The sequence below is a fragment of the Nothobranchius furzeri genome, chromosome 1 (assembly GCF_043380555.1).
Source record: "Nothobranchius furzeri strain GRZ-AD chromosome 1, NfurGRZ-RIMD1, whole genome shotgun sequence".
Taxonomy (NCBI): Eukaryota; Metazoa; Chordata; class Actinopteri; order Cyprinodontiformes; family Nothobranchiidae; genus Nothobranchius; species Nothobranchius furzeri.
In genome coordinates this window covers 91,738,816-91,760,532 of record NC_091741.1, presented here as the reverse complement: position 1 = coordinate 91,760,532, position 21,717 = coordinate 91,738,816, and the positions used below count along the sequence as shown (strand labels likewise).

Sequence of the window (21,717 nt, the reverse complement as noted above, 5' to 3'; positions counted from 1 at the left end):
TCATTACTTTGTTCACCTCATATATGCTGTCATGTTAGTTCACATGCTTTTATCTCAGCTCTCTCTAAATGATCTCACTTGTTTTGTTGTCAACACTAAAAAAAACATGGAGGCGATAAACTCGGACTTTGTCTCAGAGGATCATAAATGAGTTAAAGAGCAAGTCAACCCCTACCAGAGTATTACTCCACTCCCACTTCCTGTTTGAAAAATGCAACAAATGCTGTTGCCTGGCAGACTGAGAGGGCGGAGCCGCTAACAAATACACACACAGGCTCACATGTGACATCATAATGTACCATCTAACATCAATACCTCTTAGCCAATAGCGATGGCAGATTTAAATTCAAATGCAGTGCAGTTTTTACCTGAGAATGGCACAACACTGACAGTTTTAGACAGAAGATTAACATTTCAACTAAAATGCACTAAAATGCAAAATTATTGACTACACGTGTCTGCAGCACGATTAGACACGCATTTATATAGTTTATCAGAAAAAACATGTTGATTTGGGGTGACTTGCTCTTTAACGTATCGCAGAGCTGAGAGCTAAGTGTCAAAAACACTTATGGAGCTGAGGAGAAAGGGGTTTCTGGTCCCAACGTGTCTTCAGCAGATGGAAAAAGGCTCAAAACATGTTTTTATTTTTCTGTTGTGGTGGTAAAAAGCAAAGACGGCCATCTGGTTTCTGTAGTAGGTTTTGTCAGCATTTGAGTTAAGAGGGTCATGATGTTAAGAGGAGAATGAGCTTATGGACAAGCTGTTCATCCATTCGAAGCTAGAGCTTTGAATGCAGCATGTTACCACCTGGCTCATTGGGCTGCAACAAAAAAAAGGAGACTTTTCATTGAAAATCTGCCTAACCAGGAAATATAAAAAGTCAAGGGGATGTGACAGAAACTTTACCAGACAGAAGCAGCTGAGCCTGGAGAGGGGTGGAACACAATACCTACAATCTCCCCCTCAGTAAAAATCTCTTCTAAGGAATAAAGACGAGCCAGATCAATATCAGGGTGTATGCAGGGATTTCAAAATGATGTTCAATTCCTTTTAAAGGCTTTTAAAGACCTTCTAGAATTAAATTATGACATTATTGCAATGAACTAATTCACTTTAAACATCACATATTCTTTTAAAATACTGCATCGCTTTATTTTCCTCTTCATCAGTTGGTGGGACACGTCACGTCTGGGACAGCAAGGCTGTAGCAAATGTTATGGCCAAGCCCCCACAATTCGGGTCTGAAACTGAGGCCAATGCAGAAGTGAAATAAATTGCAGTTCCACCCTCATCCACTGGGGGCTGGTGTCAGAACCGAGCAAATCCTCGTTGACTCCCATGTTAAAAATACCAATTTCACAGCAGAAATAAACATGTTTAAAGCCTGGTTCCAAAACATGTTTTTGGTTTAAATGATCTAGTTTACACTGATGACAACTCTGAGGGGGGTGAATTTTTGTCACTCTTCTGTTTAAGTGTATTAAATGCCCGAAATTCTGTATAATTAATGAGCATCAGACCCACGTGACCACAGAGCTAGCTCCGTGGAAAGGCCTCAGCCCGAACTTCGGTCTTGCCTGAAAATCGTTCCGCGATCTTTAGTCTCTCAATTTAGACCATTAGTTGTAGTGTTTGTGTATTCTTTTTGGATATTTGTGCAATTGTTGGACAAAATGACTTGCTGTGGTATTAATTGCACTAAGAGAGCATCCAAGGTGTCTCCACTTAATTTTTTCGGTAAGAAAAATTATATTTATGTATTTTAGGTCACTGATGCTTTTGCACTAGCTGAGCTTATCAAAGTAGCTAGCTAACTACCATTTTAACATGTACTGTTTAACCATGAAATTTAATGTACTAGGGTAAAATAATATATATAATAAATAATAGGGTATATGTCGATGGGTAAAACACAGTGCATTTAACATAACGCTGCATTTTTGAAAATGGGTTGAAATATGACATGTTGGTGGAGCTCTGAGGGAAACTTCTGTGTTCCATCCTTCCACCCGGTTCTCCCCAGCGGTCACCGGCGCATCTCTGACCGCTGCGGCACCCGTTTGCTGTGTGGGCTGACCGCTTGTGGAGCTCTCGGACTCGGAGAGAGACCTGACCACAGAAATACTGCAGCTCGGTGAGTTGGTTGATAGTGCTTGATGTTAGTCTCCAGAAGTCTGTATGCCATCAGATAAACTCACTTGTTTATTTATTTTTTGCATATTTGTAAAATAGTGGTGATGGGGAGCGACTAAATAACTAATTTGTCCAAAAAGAGCCGTGACCAGGTGCCCTGTTCTCATGGGAACTAGTGCTGTTTAATAAAATGGAAATTAGTAAATAAAATAGATTATTAAAAGGTTCATATCCTATCCATTAAAGCGATAGACTCAAGTGTTTGGTTTTATATTTTTTTATAAAGTATGCATTTTGCAGGGTTTCCCTTACATAGGCGTAGCCCTGGCGGGCCGCCACGGCTGTAATCCCACCACCACGCCTACAAGATCCCAAGTTTTTTTTTTGCGCTGTTTCCCGGAGAAGCAGCGGGAACTACTAAGTTGTCGCTTGTGATCACAGCCGGCAGGCAGCAAGGAGGAGCAGGCAAGGTGAAGTTACAGCATAAGTTACTGAGTTTAAAATTAGAAAGGTAGCAGTGGATATAATGCTTTGTGGTGTTTCAATAGCATCAAGATAAACGAGTGTTGACGATCTTGACAGGTTTTCCTCCCCCACCAGGCTAAGAATCACTTATTCATGTAAAATTTATTTATTTTTTCATGTCTGACTTTAACCGAATCTAATACTGTATTACGACGTGAGCGCAACAGCGACAACTTAAGATCGATGTGTGAGCAGCCTGAGAGGTCAGGTGTTTCATCTGAACCCTTAAAACCTCCAGCAGGCTACGCTGCACTATTGACGTGTTAGCGCGCTAACAACTTAGCGACGTGACATGTCTCGGAAACAGCATAAAAACACGTTGGACGCTTCTTCTGAAGCGGGAAAATAACACCTCTTCTTAAGCAGAGCACGACGTCGCCTCGACTCGTTCACTCTCTGCCGAGCCGGACTGAGCTCGATAACATTGACCCAGCACAGCCACTGGGTCGCTGGAACTGCCCCGTGACTGCCTGATGGAAAACCAGTGGGTTTCATCAGACTCATAGTTTCTTGTTTTTGCTGGGGACCCCCTGTGTTTTACCGCTCCCTCCTGCAGTCTTCCCCTATTAAATTTTAAAATGATTCTGTAAATTCCGTGTATCAATAGAAAAAATCTCTGCCTCTGCCAGCTGCAGTAAATGTAGTCTCCAAATAATAAATAAGAGGTGCATTCATCTGTGTTTCTCCTTTGATCCGCATTAGTTATATTCTCAGCACCAGAACAGTGAAGCAAAGAAAGATTCCTGAGTTTGTTAGTAATTTTATCTAACCTGTTCTATTTTTCTCTGAAATGAGATCAAATCAGTGCTTCTATGGGTTGTCTCCAATCTGCACTGGAAAATTTTACTTTAGAGACGTGTCATAATTTGTCCCCAAGCCCCCCGTTTGGCGAAAACACGCGATACAAAACGTGACGAAATGCATCGAGGTAAAAAAAAAAAAAAAAAAAAAAAAAGGGTCACAAAATTAGACTAGGCGGCACTGCTGCATGATTTGTGTATTAGTAGGGCAGGCATACAGTCTATGGTGGCAGGCTGATAGCACCATCTCTGCTGATTAAGCAGGGTAAAACTAAATTAAAAATAAATTTTAAACATCCGGGGAATGGGGCAGTGCGTTGTGACGTCAAGTCACAGCGCATGTTGTAACAACAATGCTGCAGGCTACAGCGAGTGAACATATATTAGCATTAGCACCAAGTTGGTGCCACCAACTGCCTTGCCCCGAAACAGCAGAACAATAGAGTCAAATGAGGTTGAAATTGAGGACGCTCCTCCTGGATACAGGTCATCTTTCTGGTAGTATTTTGGCTTTCCGGTTAAAAAAAGACAATGACGGCAATAAAGTAACGGAAAAGATCAAGACTGTGTATAAGCTATGCTATGCTGTCATTCCGTACACCACCTCCAACACAACAAACATGAACCACCACCTTCAACGTTACCATAAAAATGTGAAGATGGCCTTGGCGAAAATGAGCCTACCAAAAAGACAAATGACCATGAAACAAGCACTGATACAAACTCTACCTCCATCAAGTCCACGTGCACAACAAATAACCCGGCTCATTGGTGAGTTCATAGCGGACTACATCAATCAATCAAATCAAAGATACTTTATTAATCCCAGAGGGAAATTAGAGTTTCAGTACACACAATTCAGAGATCAGACATACATAGGCAAAGACACATGACAAGAATTGGTGACTGTGGTCATTTGCAACCCTGAGTCGCGCTACCTTAATAGAAATAAAAGGGTTACATGAGGATTGGTTCAGGTGGAGGGAAAAAAAGGCACTTCAGAGCTACCCTCCACCAGGAGGGCAGCTTTGCTCTGCAAAAAAAAAAACACCTCAGACATATATGCAACAGACTTCAGACAACACAAGTGTCCACTAGGTGGGGTGGTGGGTAGGGACTATCCCTACTTCAGTTCCTGCAGCCACGATAAGCAGCGCATGTAACCTCAGTGTGGATAGGGGGAGAAGCATTGAGGGTTGGAGGGTCCCGCAGTCCCGCCCAGGCTGGGAAAGGAGACAGAGTTGAGTTGCCATAGCGACGGCACATTTCACATATCTTCGGGGGGGGGGGGGGGAGTTTTTGTTGGAGCCTTGCAGGCTCAAGGGCGCCAGATTCCGATTAGAAATTGTTTTGGGGCCAGACAGATAATTTCCTCTCTGTCTTACAGTTTGTTGGTCCTCAACCTCTCAAAATCCCAATAATGGGCATTAATCTATCCCAATCCGTGCTGATTCGTCCACTCTATCCTTGATGGCATCCATCTTTTGTGCCAATGAATGAATCTCGGCCAAAGTCCCAAGCTTACGATTCATCTCGACAATTATGTGAGTCTGTGAATTCACAGCGCAGTGCAAACCATCTCTGAGCTCTGGGAGCAGGCCAATATTCCTCGACAGCTCGTTAATTTTCCGGTAAGCCAGGTAGCCTCCAAGGCCAATGAGCAGGAAACCTGACACCAACACCACGAATATCCACACATCTTCAGAGTCCTCCACAGACAGCTGAGATAGACAAATCAAGTGCCACTGTTTCTAGGAGTCCATGATGTGTCCAACTGGGTCTGTCCCGGCGGGGCATCCGGGAGCCCCTTCTCCCGTTCTCATCGTTCAAAAAATTGTGTTAATCACATTGAGAGACAAACTGACAAGATCTATTTTAGTGAATTTCATTTTCCACTTTCTAGAAAAATGCAAAAGCAGCCGTGCACCCAGCACACACAGACGGACAAAGGGCCTTGAGGATAAGATATGGAGGAGAGGAGGAAAAAAGTGTTTGCACCCTCCAAGAGCCGGAAGAAAATAAATAAATAAACAAATAAATAAAGGCTCCATTTAACACAGTAGAGAACAGAAAATTCATCCAAATGTTCAAGGTGCTGGAGCCCAGGTTTAAGATGCCATGCTGAGGACATTTTTCTGAGAAGGTAATCCCAGAAATTTACAATGAAACGAAACAAAGCGTGAAAGAGTGTCTAAAAAATGCCGACTGCGTCGCTCTGACCAACGACGGCTGGACCTCACATGCAATACAGAGTTATGTCACCATCGCGGCACAAATCATCAATGAAAAACGGGAGAGTAAAAGCTTTGTGTTGCAAACTCGTGAGCTAAGTGAAAGTCATACTGGTGTTAACATAGCTCAAGTGTTGAGAAATTCACAGAGTGAGTGGGAGCTAACAAGGCCACACACAACCATTGCTTGTGTCACAGACAACACGAGCAACATGGACATTGCTGTGAGAGAGCGGTCTCCACCCTCACATCAAGTGTTTGGTGCATGTTGTGAATCTGGCCAGTAAGATAGGCTTGGCTGTATCATTCCCGAGGGGCAGCAGCAGAGCAGGCTAGGGCCATGGTTGAGGCAGCACAGGGAGCAGAGCAGAGCCAGGAAGAGCCAGTAGAAGAAGAAAGGCAGATGCAGGATGTGACACAGCCTCTCCCACCAAAGACTGCATTGGAAGATCTCCATGGGAGCTCCTACACTGCTGTTGAGACAGTGCAGACCAGCAGAGGGATTGAAATAGAGATACTCTCCTACAGGAGTGGGATGGGAATCCCACTCAACAGAAGTCCACTTGAGTGGTGGAAAGTTAATGCTTATGCTTACCCCATACTTGCTCCCCATGCCAAAGCCTACATTTGCATTCCTGCTACATCAGTGCCCAGTGAGCGTGTCTTCCATGGCAGGAGACATTGTGTCTGCTCAAAGATCACTGATTACACCAAAACATGTTGATATGTTAGTTTAACCAGTCCGGAGATAAGTTAACCAAGCGTTAAAGCAGCACTAAGGGTGTTCTTGCTTGTGTTTGGCCTATTAGGCCTTGTGTTTCCCTGTGTGCAACTGGAAAAAAAATAAACAAGTTATTATACAGTAATATTTTTTTTTCTTCTTATTTGATATCGTTTCGTGACTCAAGACATATCGAGGTGCATCGTATCGTGAGTTTAAGTAGATCGTCCCATTCCAAGAGGTCTCACACTTCACATCCCAGCACACACACGGACACATGCTTGATGTTTGTTGTTCATGGTTTACATGTTGTTCATCCCATGTTTTCTTGATGATTCTTAGAAATGTTTCTTTACAGGCGCAGCAGCTGGTTGCTGTTTTTAAGTTGGTTTCCTAGTCGTTTTTATTTTCCTCTCTTCTTTACTCATTTGTCCTGTATCAACCCTCTTTATTCCAGATTGGTTCAGCATTTACATGCTAATGTGGCGATATATAACCCAAACCAATATTACAATAACAATGTAGCCACAGCTGCCCTGGGGCACACTGACAGAGGCGAGGCTGCCGAGTACAGGCGCCACTGGTCCCTCTGACCACCACCAGCAGGCAAGGTGGGTTAAGTGTCTTGCCCAAAGACACAACAGCAGAATTCTCTGTCCGGAGCCGGGATTGAACCTGCAACCTTCCTATTACTAGACAACCCGCTCAACCTGTTGAGCTATTGCTGGTAGTTCCTACTAGCCAAGAAGTTCTCTGTTGTTTCCTGGACGCTAAACCAACAACAGCCTTCCCTGTCATGAGTCAAGATGGATGAGTCCATGAAAGTTAGTGACAGTATGACGTAGATCAGTAGATCCTAGAGTTTCACCGTCAATTTTCTATCGGAAGCTAATGCAGGAGATAGGTGTAGGAGACTATTTTCATGTTCAGCCTGTGTGAGAAACTCAGAGTGACTGATTACAATTAGAAAGAATCATTTAAAGTGGGTTTTAGGATTTCCAGACCTTTGACTTTACTACATCGATTGAAGACTTTAATAGATTTAAACTGTAATCATTTTCTTTAAATCAATTAATCAACTTTTAATACTTTCAAAACCCAGCAGATAGCCTGAATATAGATTTATTGTGATAATTGGCCGAAACACCCAATGAGGTTGGGGCACCCAACAGAAGATGTGTTGCACCGATTTCACCACGAAATCTATGGCAAAGCTCACTCCACCGAGTTTTCATTCAATTATTGTGCTGAAAGGGATCTTTAACAACTAGTCCTAGGAAAATTCTTTATTGGTGTTATTGGTGAGGTATGAGCCAAGAGTTATCAAGCATAAATAAATTAGCAAATGGTTACATTTTAAATAGAAATGAGGATCTAAATCTGTTTGTTTTCATACATCCTATGAAAGTGGGCAGACCTACTTCTGTTTTATGTTAAAGTTGTTTTACCATAAATGGCTTACTGTAAAAAGCTTTTTAAAGAACTGTAGATAGACGTGAACCCTGCCATTGTCTTAATCTGTAGAAGAAAAAGCCATTCTTATAGCTCATTACACTTTATATATCAGTGACTGTTCGATTTGGGTTTGTAATTAATTCGGACTAATAATAATAATAACAACAAAAGGACCATTTGACTTTTTAATAAAGTCCTTTTGACTGAAATTGTATTAATGAATGCAAAAAGTCAAGTTTATAAAGGCATAAATCTATGTATTCATTCAATTTTAATGTAAAAACAACAAAATAATCATTGAACTTTTTTGCTATTCTCTTCAATTTAGTACAGTTTTTATAACGAGACTTCATTTTGAATTATAATTTTAGATTTTGTATTTTTTTGTGACTTATTTTAGGATATTTGCCAACTTTGCTCCATTTAATTTTGAACTAACCAATTATGCCTTGCTTGCTGCATATTTAAACTATGAGGTAGAAGTATGGGGAAATACATATAAATGCTCATTATCATCATTATATGTGTTACAAAGAAGACCTTTAAGAATAATTCATAAAGTGGGCTATAAAGAGCACACAAAGCCATTATTCCTAAAATCACAAATCTTAAATTGTTATGATCTAGTGTATTTTCAAACAGCCCAACAAATGTATAAGGTAACTCACTAGGGCTGCAACAAACGATTATTTGGATAATCGATTAATCGGATGGGGTCTCGACACGATTAATCGATTAATCGGATTACATAGGGACATTTTTTAAAACTGCTAGGGAAACGTTATTTTTCTCCTTCCTTCCTTCACTTAAACACAACATTATTAGAAAACAGTTCAATAGCAGAAAACCAACATGCCATCACCTAAATTGTCTTATAAGGTGTATAGACAGAGACCTTAAGCTACACCTATCTGTGACCTAAAATGCTTGGTCCAAGTTAAACAGCTTAAAGAGCAAGTCAACCCCTACCAGAGTCTAACTCCACTCCCGCTTCATGTTTGAAAAATGCAACACATGCTGTTGCCTGGCAGACCGAGAGGGCGAAGCCGCTAACAAATACACACACACTCAGGCTCACGACAGCATTGTGACATCATAATGTACCACTTTACATCATAGCATACTTCTTAGCCAATAGCGGTGGCAGATTTAAATTAAAATACGGTGCAGAGTTTTTACCTGACAACGGCACAACACTGCCAGTTTTAGGCAGAATATTTAAATTTTAACTAAGATGCACTGAAGTGCCAAATTATTGACGACACGTGTCTGCAGCACAATTAGACACTCGTTTATTTAGTTTATCAGCAAAAAAAAGTTTATTTGGGGGTGACTTGCTCTTTAAGGGCAATTCTCATCTGTTTTGTTTGATCTCATCTGTAGACATTTATTATAATTGGGGATGTCAAACAACTAATTTTTAAATGAAATTAAACATAGGCTGTGAATTAATCACTATTTCCAAAAATGACTGAAAAATACCAAATAAAACAAAAGTAAATGAATGCCATCCTCCTTGTGATGATGCCCTGGGCAACTGCCTTAAAGTCACATCAAGAGATGCTGCTGATCATTCCAATGATCCCAAATAGACTCACATTAGGACACATGAAAGCAACTGAACCCAAAAATATATTAACCCTTTGATGCATGAATTATGAAATCTTCAGCCATGATTTTTTAACAATTTTTTTCATTCATCTTTAGGTGTGAATGAAACAAATTTCAACAAATATTTTTTGTAAAATGTTATAATTTACAAATAATTTATTACAGGTCCACCTTAGTGGACCACGTGCATTCTGAACATGAAATATGTTGGCTTGACTTACTGAAGTCCAAATGGAGGGGCTCAAATACAATAAAGTCTTCAACAGCTGTGCTTAATAGCAAAAACAAATAAATAACAATTTTGAGTACCTGTCCACTGTAGTGACCATTATGCACCAAAGGGTTAACCAGTATATAACTACACGCACACAACACGCCGGCAGCAACAGTTAGGACTCCTCCCTCCCTTTTAAAAGCGTTTTCGCTTGTGAGGACACTGAGGTTGTAAAGCCACATGTTAGTAGTCTGGCCCCGGTGTGATCAACCAGTTTCTGCGGGAATGTGACGGCGGAACCGGTTCGCAGTGGCGCGAGTCCCCCCCCCCCCGCCTATCTAATAGCGTCGCGCTTACAATTTTATAGACTTTTTTACGAGCTTAGGGCATGTCTAGCCTGTGTAATAATCCGGGGCTTGGGTGAATCACTTTTGAAAAGTTTTTTACTTACCCGGACACCGAGCTCTCTCCTTCCTCGCTGATGATTCTGACATGCTTGCGTTTAAGACGCTGCATCATCACCGTAGTATCCCCATGCCATGCTAAGTCTGACCTACAAACGTTGCATGTCTTCGCCTGATTTAACTGAAAATGCTCCCAAACTTTAGAAGTTTTTACTTTTTTGGGGTCTCGCTGCTTCTGCCATGTTCCTCTTACAAACACCTGCCGGCTCTCCACCGGTCTGCGCGCAACGGCGGGCAGGAGGGGAGGGGGCTTTTGGAAGAATTGCACAACACAACAAATCGATGACGCAATTCGTTGCCAACGCTTTTAGTAATCGATTTTCATCGAATTTATCGATTCGTTGTTGCAGCCCTATAACTCACAATCTGCTTTTAGATAACATCTTAAAACATTTCTGTAAAAGAAAGGAGGTATCAGTTAAGAGGGGAGTTGAAACTCAATCTAGAGTCTGCACTGCTTTAAAATCCTTTTGTCTGTCTGTGTGGAGTGAAACTCTGGAACAAACTGAAGAACTAAAGCAATGTCCAGGGATGACTGTGTTCAAAAGACAGCACAAGCAGATCTTTCCAAGGTACAAGGAGGAGGAAGGCCTAGTACAATGAGCTAAAATTCTAAATGATTGTTCATATTACCATTCTTGTTATTATTAATATTATTGGTAGTGATAATTATAGTAGTAGTATTGGTATTAGTATTATTGTTATTAATGTAATAATAGTAATAATACTATTATTATGTCATCTATACAGTTCAGAAAAAATAAATTTATCAATTAAATAAAGAAAGAAACTAATAATTTTTCTATGCCCATGAGGTCCAACTATAATAAAATACAAATATATTCACAACAAATAAAAATGTGGGTCTATGGAAGAGATGTTAAAGGGACATTATGGAAGTTTGACAGCAAAAACATGTATAGAAATAATAAATTTCTTCTTCATACATTCTCCGGCAATGCCCTGGTCCTGTAGAATGAGCCCTGGCATTTTTACTGTGATTGCCTGTTTTTCTGTAAAATCACAGAAAAAGAGAGATGCTCGGGTCGAGCAGGCTGCTTCATGTGCGTTCACGCTCAGGCATCGCCCGTAGCATTTGCTATCCATAGCTTTAGCCGCAGAGAGAGGCAGTGCCACTTTGCCGCTGTTCCTAACGCCTAGTGACAAACCTAGCTACATTTCTGAGGACCTTTAGCTACTTTCTGTAGAACTTTCTTCTAGATGTTTCCAGCAAAATAACAACAAAATAGCCATTTTCGCTCTGAACCGTTCTTTGGTTTGACGTTGTTTCAGGTGTTATCAAGGATATAAAAGTCACAGATGCTATGAATGTTACTGGTGTGTAGCTCACCTTGTAAGGTGTCTGACTCTCATGCAGAAGAACTGGGTTTGATTCTGCATGTGAACATAGTTTATTTAGAGTTTCTTTTTTACATTAATGGTATATTTTTTTACAGTAAGATGCCCAAATTTTTATTTGAGACTCGCCGAACGGCATTGAATTCACAGATAAAAAAGATGTGCGTTCAACTTTCATTTTGGAACAATTTTTCAAGCAAGGGAAGGGCATGATCTGAGCATGCAGGAGGACTGACCCATCTTAAACCTTTGTCGGCTGTGCTGAAGAGAAAGGTACATAACCAAATTATTTAATTAATTAGCTGCGCTAAGGAGTGTGCACGTACAGCATGCGCGCCTCGTGCACGAGCCTGAAGCTGCCGTTATGCTTTTGGCCTGAGGGGGCAATCGCGAGCATAAAAATTCAAAAGTCTGTAAAGTCCATTTAAGTATTGGTATTTTTCCTTTTAGCGATTTCAGGATAAGTGATTTCCTCTAAAATAGAAGTCACTGTCACAGCTGTTCCCGTTTTGAAGAACACCACCAGCAGGACATGAACGATGGACAGCAGAAGCCAATAGACTTAATAGGGATTTGTCTTGATGCAAAGCTGAAATCTGACATTGGAATTTAAAGACTCCATATGTCACAGAGCCATCACAATCGCCCCGTTTGTCCTGATCTGGAGTTGAACCACAGCGTTAGAACTGAAAATTATACAGCTATACCAGACAATACAATGACTCAATCAGAGTAAAATGTTTCCAAGTTTATGTAATTAAAAATGTCCAGCTTTGACTTGGTTTATATGTAAAATAGGACAAGCGTGTGTAGTCTAATGAAGAGAACAGAGGAAGGCCATAAAATCTATAATACAACAGGGTTTTGGTGTCGTCCTGTAACTCTGCAGGTTTACAGGTCGGGTGATCTGCTCTAGCTGGCTTGGACAAACACTGGCATCAGCATTAGGACAGAGTCACACATATACAGTCAGGATTATGGACACAAAGTTAAACACTAAGAAGGAAAGTCAAGGAGAAAATGCTGACAGCAACATGAATAATCTACAGTACAATACCAGTTAACTAAATCAAACCATTAAGTTAAGAGTTGGCTAGTTTAAACACTAAAAATATATAGCCAAACATGTTAGGTTGTCACATCTCTTCTTGAGACAAACATGTAGCCCTCAGCTCCATCAAGCCAAGAGCTGCTATTTTTTACGCCCTTTTCATCGTTTTCTTCAAATGTGATCTTTTTTCACAATTACAAAATAATTTTCACTTTGGAAACATCTATCCATCAAAAATCTAGAGCAACTGTTTTATAACTTTCTAAGTGACATACAAATGACTCTTATTAAAACACCTGATGATCAATTGTGCCAACTTTATGCTGGTTTTCGTTTCTAATAAGAATGAAAGGACAAATTAAATGTGGACTCTTACAACTAAATGGATTTTATTGTGATTAACTAATTGATTAATCAATTACTAGCCTTGGTATAAATAATAATTAAAGCTGAAATGTTCAGCTGATGTCATTTTTTAATGTGAAATCCCAGGTGGTAACTGAAAAATGAAATACTAGTATCATTAAACCAGTAAAATATATAGTGAGACTGTACTAAACAGTAGACTTTCAAACCTTAAATTATTTTTTTCTTCTTTACCAAACATGAGTCATCACTTTGCCTAATACTTGCACAAATATTCATAATTCTGTGATTAATTGGACTGAATAAACAGTGGAAATTAAGTTTTAGCTCGAACAGCCTTGATAAAAATGAATGTTTTGCTGAAGAAACGCTTAATTTTGAAGCTAATGGACACACTTGGTGAGACGTTGAAGACAAAGTTGAGAAACTACATTTCCTGGACTTTGACTCACCGCTTTCAGTTGCTCCAATCGGTCCTTCATTATTAGAGTTATTTAACACACGGGCGCCAACAATATCCCCTCAAAACCGCACAAAATGGCTGGAAATTTGCTGAAACTCTCCGGACTCTTCAGCCAGCTGGCAAGCTAGCTGCTGCACAGAACCCACCGCTGGCAAGGAGGAAAATTAAACTCCCCAAAAGTCTTGGAAAAGGTTTCTACTTTTTGAGGAAAACTGGAATCTTTCAGTCGTTTTTCCATGCAATATGGCTGCTGGGTTTGAAGGCAGTGTTTTTTCTTGCTAAATCTCTTCTTTCAGGGGATTAAAACAACAGTTGTGTAGAGCCGTATAATCTGCCTCTCCACTGGCCGTCAGTAATCATTCTAAAACGCACTTTTCTGGCTCACGCATGCGCAAACAAGTCTCCGTCTACTGGATAAGGCCACGCCTTAAACCACCTGCACCGGTTGATGCGTTCAGGTAATGTAGGAATAACCGCCGCAAAAAGTTTCTACTCGAATATTCGGAGTTCGGTCTAAATTTCATTACCATAAAATGCAAAACGAGTTAAGATATTACATAAAAATATCAGAACATAATATAAACTGCAGTATTCTGACAGTTCTATTTTTATTTTCTTCATATATCATGTACATGGATTTGTTCAGAGAATGGGGTTTGAGGCACATTCTAACATGGTTGTTGAAATTTGTGTGTAATTTCGCACGTGGTGCTAAATCTCAGTAATCCTGGGTAAAAGATCCATGATCCACAGAAAACTGATCTGATCTGATCTAATCTTAAACACAAATAAGTCAAAGGAGATGACTGTGGATTAAAGAAGGAACACTGTTTGCATTAGGATGAGAGGGTGGAACTAGAAGGAACCTAGGGACACCAGGGTGTTTTCTTGGCCTGCAGAAAATAAATAAAACTGTGGACTTGTTCATGAGATGAAAAACAAAAGAGTTTATTTTTTAACTATCAGGGATTGTTGCTGCAACAATCTTTTTATTAAATATTTTATTAAGCCAGGTGAAAAAACTCATTTCCAAGAGTGGCCTGTTCCAGGAGGCATCACAAGGACAAAACAAAGAATATAAAGTTACAGAGACAGCACAATGTCAGACAATTAAAACAATACATTTTTTTAAATCATGAAAAATAAAGGTTTGCAAGATTCAGTAACTAAAACAGATAAATTTGCCCAGATAGTCATCACTTGGTGAAACCAGTTCTGAAGGTTATTCAAAGAAAATGGAGCAACACAATTAAAAGCTCTTATCTTGTGTAAGTCTATGGTGGAGGGAGGAATTTTATTTGCTGATGGGGCAGCGATGTAAGTCGATGACTCAGAGAAACTGAACAAACAGACATCAAAAGGAAGGATGTTCCACTCTGGAGCTCCCAGAGCTCAATGCTAGGACAAAGGAGAGCTGCACAAACACCACCCTTTTCAGACAAACACTTCCTTTAGCTCTGCTGAAATAAATAGAGCAACCATCTTTAACAAGGCAGTCATGATTAACTGGCAACATTTGAATCTATTTCTCTGTAATAATTTCCAGTTGCTGACTATCCGCTAAAATGACAGCTGATAACTTACAAAAGATCAATGATTTTTTTTTCTTTTTGTTCATATAGCTGCAGCGAGTACTTCTTATTTGTGCTACTGACTGACGTTTTGTTGCTAACCAAATGGTTCAAATGGTCTGTTGAGCAAACACACTAGAAAAGTTCCCAGAATCACTATTTCCAGTTTAATAGTAAAACAGAAGAGTCTACAAACATCAGAATGTGGAGTCGAGAATGTTGGAATTTTAGATTTTCACATGGTTTTCAAACAGAATGGCAAAAATAGTAAACAGCCTGTATTTTGTATATCTTCTAGAGTCCTAGAACCCCCCAAGGCACTTTACAATACAGTCTTTCACATCTTGGTGATGATGAGCTAGAGTGTAGCCACAGCTGCCCTGGAGCGCCATCGGCCCCTCCAACCAACACCAGCAGGCAATGTGGGTTAAGTGTCTTGCCCAACGACACAACAGCAGCATTCTCCGTCAGCAGCCGGTATCAGTCCTACAACCCTCTGCCTGCTGGACAACTCGCTCTACCTCCTGAGCTACTACTGTCCCTACAGTAGTATCCCAGTGACAATGCTTACTAGATGGAGTTTGGATTTGGTAAATTAGTTTTAAGTTGAGACAAAAATAAAGTTCACGGGACACTTCCTGCATCGGGTAGTACATTAAAATACAGAGATGATGGCTTTAACTTTAATCTCACAACAAACTTTCTGTTTTTCGGCCAGCCTCTTATACTTGATGGAGTAGGCATAAACATATCGTGTTCCATTTACAGTTGACAGCTTATTCGTACCTGGTTGTTTTATGTTTTAAGATGTGTGAAACAGGTTTAAGGTCAACAGTCTGAACCTATGGAGGATGAATGATGTGGGAACAGCATCAGCACACTCAGCAAACATTACATAATCCGGTAATTAAGGTAAGCCTGACACCTAGTGGACAGCAGGAGAACAACCCCCTATACCCAAAAGGCATGATACTTCAAGGTTGTTAATGCACCTTTGATACAAAAACACACATGATTTTTTTAATGACAAAAAAAAATTCTGTTTTAAGAGTTCTCAAACAATCAGACATGTATCTTCATGCATACACATCAAGAGTCTACAGGCAAATTACGCAAGTGATAAATCAAAGTCAGTTGTTAAACTGGGCCATGACAGTTTTTACTTGGGGGACAGTTTGTATTCATTATGTTATCAGATGTGTGACAGTGAGTCAAATTTAGAGGTAGACTGATCATTCAAGTGTTCAAAACTGATTCAGCTTCTAAAATGTTGTGCTTTAACTGATATTAGTGACGTTTTATCATGCAAATAAAACATCTAGATATCAGCCACGAAAATCGACCCCTCAAAAATTAACGGACTTTAACTCCACATATCGCAACAGAAAAACCATCATCAGTCAACCTCTAGTTAAAACAGACGTTTGCACAGTACTTGGAACACACACACACACACACACAAACGTTCAACTGCTTTAGATAATTCTGTTTCAGATTCATTTATTAATGGCCACACAAGTTGGTGGAATTCGTTTCTGGTGCAGCATGACATGCTCACAGTTCTGTCTAAATGTATTTGTACAGCGCCTTCTTAGGGTTCTACAACCCTCCCCCAAGGCACTTCAGTCATTCACCCGTTCAGACTGGTGATGAGCTACAATGTAGCCACATTGGGTGCACTGAGAGGAGAGGTCTGCTAAACACTGGCGCCACCACTCCCTTTGACCACCACCAGCAGGAGGCAGATTAAGTGTCTTGCCCAAGGACACAACAGCAGCATTCTCTGGCCGAAGCCAGGATCGAACCTGCAACCTTCTGATTACTGGACAACCTGCTCTACTGCTGTCCTGTGACATGGGATGCAATAAACAAATGTAAAAAATAAACAGACAGGGACAAACTAAACCATTAAGCAGTTAACATAGTGACCGAATAGCAGTTAGGGGGAAAAAAACTTGTTTTTGAATCTAGTTTATTGTAAAGACCTGGAGTGTCTTCCCAAAGGTAACAGTGTGAACAGATGTGCAGGGTGAGTGGTCCAAGGTGATTTTGATGCATCTATGGTACACGTGTCAATGGAAGGTGGTGTATGGCCTATAATTTTAGATGATTTGTCTGTTGTGCATTGTAGTCTTCTCTTGAGTTGGGAGTCCAGATTACCATACCAGACTATGGATGAGGCGAGTATACTTTGAAAGTGGTACAGAACTGTACAAGGACGCTGTGCCTTACTCTCTACTTTGAGTTTTATTGGCTTTTTTTTTGTAAATCTGTTCTGGGTGCCGTTTCAATTTGAGGGAGCTACAAATGATAGTGCCGAGAAATGTAATCCATTTGTCCAGAGAATGACAGACGTCCAAACTGATGGCTAAATTAGAGCTCTTATACAAACCTGATGCTCAAGAGAAACATCTGATTATTGAAGATTATTTTATTTAATAAATTTACAAGTTAGTGATATGCACCGTTGATTACTCGTGGGTTATCTCACACTTCTGAAACCACTGAAGCAAGACAGATTTTCTACTGAGAATGTTTTTATTCAAAGTTTCTTCCCCTTAGTGCTTCCAGTACACCAAACAGCATTTTGTGAGTTGGATATGTGCAGTGGAGGGTGCTTGACAAAGAGTAGCATGTTTTCATGCCATCAACAACATGGGTGGGTGTGCCATACAGTGAAATTAGAGCCACAAACTTCTGCACAAAGTTTTTCTAAATTTTAAAACAAAAATTTCAAAAATAAAAAAAATCTGCAAAGGGATTTGACAGTAAAGGGACAAAACTCCAACAACTTCCTGTCCACAGCGCGGGGGGGGGGGGGGGGGGGGAACAGAAAACAGGTTAGAGGTCATCTTCTTCATCTGGGAGTGCTGTCTGTGATGCAACCTGAAAAAAAAAAAAACATTTCAGCTGCAAAACCCACTTTGTTCCATTTGAGTGTTTAGTGCAGATGAACAGATGCTGGATTTGCAACCACAGCTCTACTCACTTGAAGCTCTTCCTCATATTTAGCGGCAAGGGAAGGATCCATCTGGACCTCTGGGGGAGCGAGGGCAGGCATGGCCACAAACTCCAGGTTGGGGTCGCCGATCAGCTTCCTTGCTAACCACAGGAAAGGCTTCTCAAAGTTGTAGTTACTTTTGGCAGAAATATCGTAGTACTGGGGGCAGAGCCGTCAAAACAAATACTTTAATCCAAATGAAGCTAAAACGTTATTAATTTGCAAAAACATTCGCACAACAACGTAGAGCACAAACTCGTTAGAAAGCTGCCTTTACCTGCAGGTTCTTCTTGCGATGAAACACGATGCTTTTGGCTTTGACTTTTCTGTCTTTGATGTCTACCTTGTTGCCACAGAGGACAATGGGAATGTTCTCACAGACGCGGACCAAGTCACGGTGCCAGTTGGGCACGTTCTTGTAGGTGACTCGAGAGGTGACATCAAACATGATGATAGCACACTGAGCTGTAGGAGGAGCGGGTACATTTGATCAAATGAAGAAGAAAGGTGACACTAAATGCATCCAGCTGCTGGTATCATGATTAAAGATTGAAGAAGCACCTTGAATGTAGTAGCCATCTCTCAGCCCTCCAAACTTCTCCTGACCAGCTGTGTCCCAAACGTTATACTTGATGGGTCCTCTGTTGGTGTGGAACATCAGGGGATGCACTTCTACTCCTAGAGTAGCTAAAAAAAGATGCAGGAGATCAAGAAATTAATCTAAACTCACAGAGAGGGTCAAATGAACTTTAATCCTAGAATTATGATACAAGTTATAAACTAGAAAACAGATCCCAGGTGGCATAGAAATGGTAGCTTAATGCTTCTCATGAATGAATCAAACAGAATGATTTTCCCCAAGGGGATCAATAAAGTACACATTATTCATCATCTTTATGTTGAATGTTTGACATGTTAATATATTTATAATACCGGGAACAGTATTCATCCAGGATCTCCCTTCTCTCCCATTCAATTCTTTTCAATATAAATTAGGACAAAGATGTTATCTACAAGTTTAAACCCTGTATAGTTTCACAAAAAATAATGTTTGACTCATTGTTTTACCGTTTTCCATTTAAAAACATCACCAACCCAAAGCAGCTGTTAGTTGTAGAATTTCAGACATTGCAGAATGACACCAAGTTTGTTAAACTAATATATAAAAAGGTTGGTATTGCTTGATTTTCCATCTACTACAATCAGTTATGTGACTGATGCTGGAAGTCATTTATAGCTAGCTATATGGAGTAACTAGTACTTAGAATTTCTGCATTTTTGCACTCTTTGGGATTACTGAGGACAGTCATTCTTATTTGGCCTATTATTCATAGACTTGATAAGAGAATGGTTTTAAATAACATGGACATGAAATAGTTGTGTTTATCTTTCAACTACAAGAATAATAAAAACCACTTGTTTTATGAAGTAATTTCAACAAACACTAATTTCACAGGAAGACCAGAACTGTGCATTTTACACGTCTGTGTCATAAACTTGTGATGCAGCGATTTTACAATATTTTCTGTAAATGTGATGTTCTAAACATTAGTGGCAAACCTAATTTGGTAAAAACAAACACTGGGTTAGTCTTGTACAGTTTACATTTAACTTTCTCAGGTTACTCACCAACATACTTCTTCTCAAACTCTCCTGTAATGTGTCTCTTCACAAAAGTTGTTTTTCCCGTGCCTCCATCTCCGACCAACACCAGCTGTGAAGAACAGACCAGTTATCTACTGACCGGTTTGTGCTGGTACACCAGTTACCTCAGCTAAAACGCACACATTTTTGCCCTCACGCGCCATAATTAGATCATACTTAACATCATTCTTAAGAAGTAGATTCTTACCTTGAACACCGCCACAGGTACACACTGTCCCATAGAGTCAGCCATGGTTCCAAATATTCTGAAACAAACAAGGCGGGAATCTACCGTTAGTGTTATCTATACGTTGATTTAAGTTAAAGATTCTCAATAACTCAATTTGGCATTCTGGGAATATTGTTCACACGGGGCTTTGAACACGCACCATTCTGTACAGACGAGTTTACAGCTAAGGGATAACTTCTAGCATGTTCTATCCAAGCTAACGTTCCGACATGTTCAAATGCGACGTTATAATTTATGAAAGCTTGCTAACGCATCAACAAACAGCCTCTAACTGCTCTCCGGTGTGCCAAAATATAAAGTAAAACAAAGCTACCGTGCCCCCCAAAAGCCTCAGCACTGGCGGTTACCAACTAGCCTTCAAGCTAACAGGCGTTAGTTTAGTGCGCCATATGATGCCTGAGCGCACTTTTTCAGGTTCGACTGGAACAATCAGACAGTCACAGAAGCTAATGCGTTCCATGTTGCCGTCAATTTCTGGTCTAAACAAGACGCCTTCCGTAAATAACGTTAATTGCGAACAAGAAAAAATTGTGAAAACTCCCTGGCAAATATACACAAATAAGAGTAATAGGAACAAATATCCCAGAACAAAGCCGTGAAATGGAGCATTGCTGTGCTCGCTAGCCTCACAGCTAGCACAGCATGGAAGCCATTCTTCCCCGTTAGCTGGTAGCACAAAAAATGCGACGGCCTTTCCCCCTCAACTGCTGTTAAGGCTGCACATGCAAAACGACCTTAACCCAAAAGAAGAAAATAACCCAAAAAGTTTTGTTTCATTCTTAGTGACTTAAAAACAATCCAAACTTGACATTTAGGAAGGCCCTCAATTGAAGAGGAAACTAGCGACTCACCGGTGTCACTGCGAAGAGAGGAAAGAGTAAATGGCTGCGTTCGCGGCAGATTCAGCGTGGACTATGAGTCACTTTCCGCCCTGGTCACGTGGCCTCCGCAGCGCCAAAAACGCATAAAATATAGAACATGAATCAGCATCCGTCTGATATACCTTCACGATGCGCACTCCGCTGCTTTGTTCTCAAAGCAACACTTCTAGAGATTAAACCGTATATATCATGTTTTTAAAGTGTTGATCAAGACATATGGGCCCGATAAGAAGCCAGCTAGTTTTTGTTGTTCAAAGGTTTCTGCCCTTTTCTGAAAACTTCCAAGGACCTTCGGGGTTATAAATCATAAATTTGACATTTGCACTAAAAGGAGGTTTTGACAGGAGGAGCCTTTCCCAGACACCAGTGTCTTTCTGTACTTCTCTACTTCAGGAACCCCTTTCAGGCTCTCTAAAGATTACGGAGTAATGAAGGGAGGCAGATGCCCGATGATATGTGTTACTTAACTCTATAGACATTTCTGTGTTTATGTCCATGCTTTAACCCCGGCTCTTCCATTGTTTGTTCCTGTAGCAAAGTTAACACGCAGGGTTAAAGAGTGGCCTTTAAAACTCATCTGGTTTAAAAATACATAATCAATTTGTATAATTTCACCCGTAGTTCATACCTTAGTGGAAACTGCAAACCAGAGCTGACAGAAATGGGACCAAGTAATAGGTTCAAATGATTCTGGGCCTGTGTTTTATATTAGATCATGCAGTTAAATAAAACAGATCTAACAAGCTTGAAGAATTTTCCTGAAAAACATGTTATGACTGTTGATGAGGCACAAAAGAAGCAGAGAGAATTAAAACTAATTTGTACTCTTTTTAAATTACATTATTAAACTGCTATGACATTTTTCAAGTTGTGATTGCACTTAAACTAGCTGTTAGCTCATCAATCCTGTTGAATGTTTCAGTCCATTCAGAAAGCTAAATAAAATAGTAATTACTTATATCCTTTATATAAAA

General features: G+C 40.2%; 2 protein-coding genes across 7 annotated transcripts in view; both read right to left on the bottom strand.

Annotated features, from left to right (window-relative positions):
* Nucleotides 1–13,797, bottom strand: part of stx3b (syntaxin 3b) — a 31,779-nt gene extending 17,982 nt beyond the window's left edge. Inside the window, exon 1 of one of the 5 annotated variants that reach the window (XR_001571844.3) lies at nucleotides 13,386–13,794. Coding sequence is in view for 4 of the 5 variants with exons in the window: in XM_054739098.2 (XP_054595073.1) it covers nucleotides 13,386–13,415 (30 nt within the window). In the remaining variant the exon portion in view is untranslated. Of the gene's footprint in view, nucleotides 1–13,385 lie in introns of all 5 variants that reach the window. The other 4 variants (XM_054739098.2, XM_070555296.1, XM_015945962.3 and 1 more) reach the window with 4 other exon arrangements.
* Nucleotides 13,798–17,486: 3,689 nt separating this feature from the next.
* ran (RAN, member RAS oncogene family) lies at nucleotides 17,487–21,580 on the bottom strand. Of its 2 annotated transcripts, none has more exons than XM_015945999.3 (7): nucleotides 20,714–21,580; nucleotides 19,821–19,878; nucleotides 19,598–19,682; nucleotides 18,530–18,655; nucleotides 18,246–18,433; nucleotides 17,957–18,127; nucleotides 17,487–17,853 (listed from the first exon to the last, which is right to left on the bottom strand). In XM_015945999.3, exons 2-7 carry the CDS (start codon nucleotides 19,863–19,865, stop codon nucleotides 17,809–17,811), a joined length of 660 nt encoding a protein of 219 aa, XP_015801485.1. In that variant the 5' UTR covers nucleotides 19,866–19,878; nucleotides 20,714–21,580; the 3' UTR covers nucleotides 17,487–17,808. The 2 variants fall into 2 exon arrangements, with proteins under 2 accessions (XP_015801485.1, XP_015801486.1); XM_015946000.3 differs by lacking the exon at nucleotides 20,714–21,580 and adding an exon at nucleotides 20,002–20,220.
* Nucleotides 21,581–21,717: the final 137 nt, after the last annotated feature.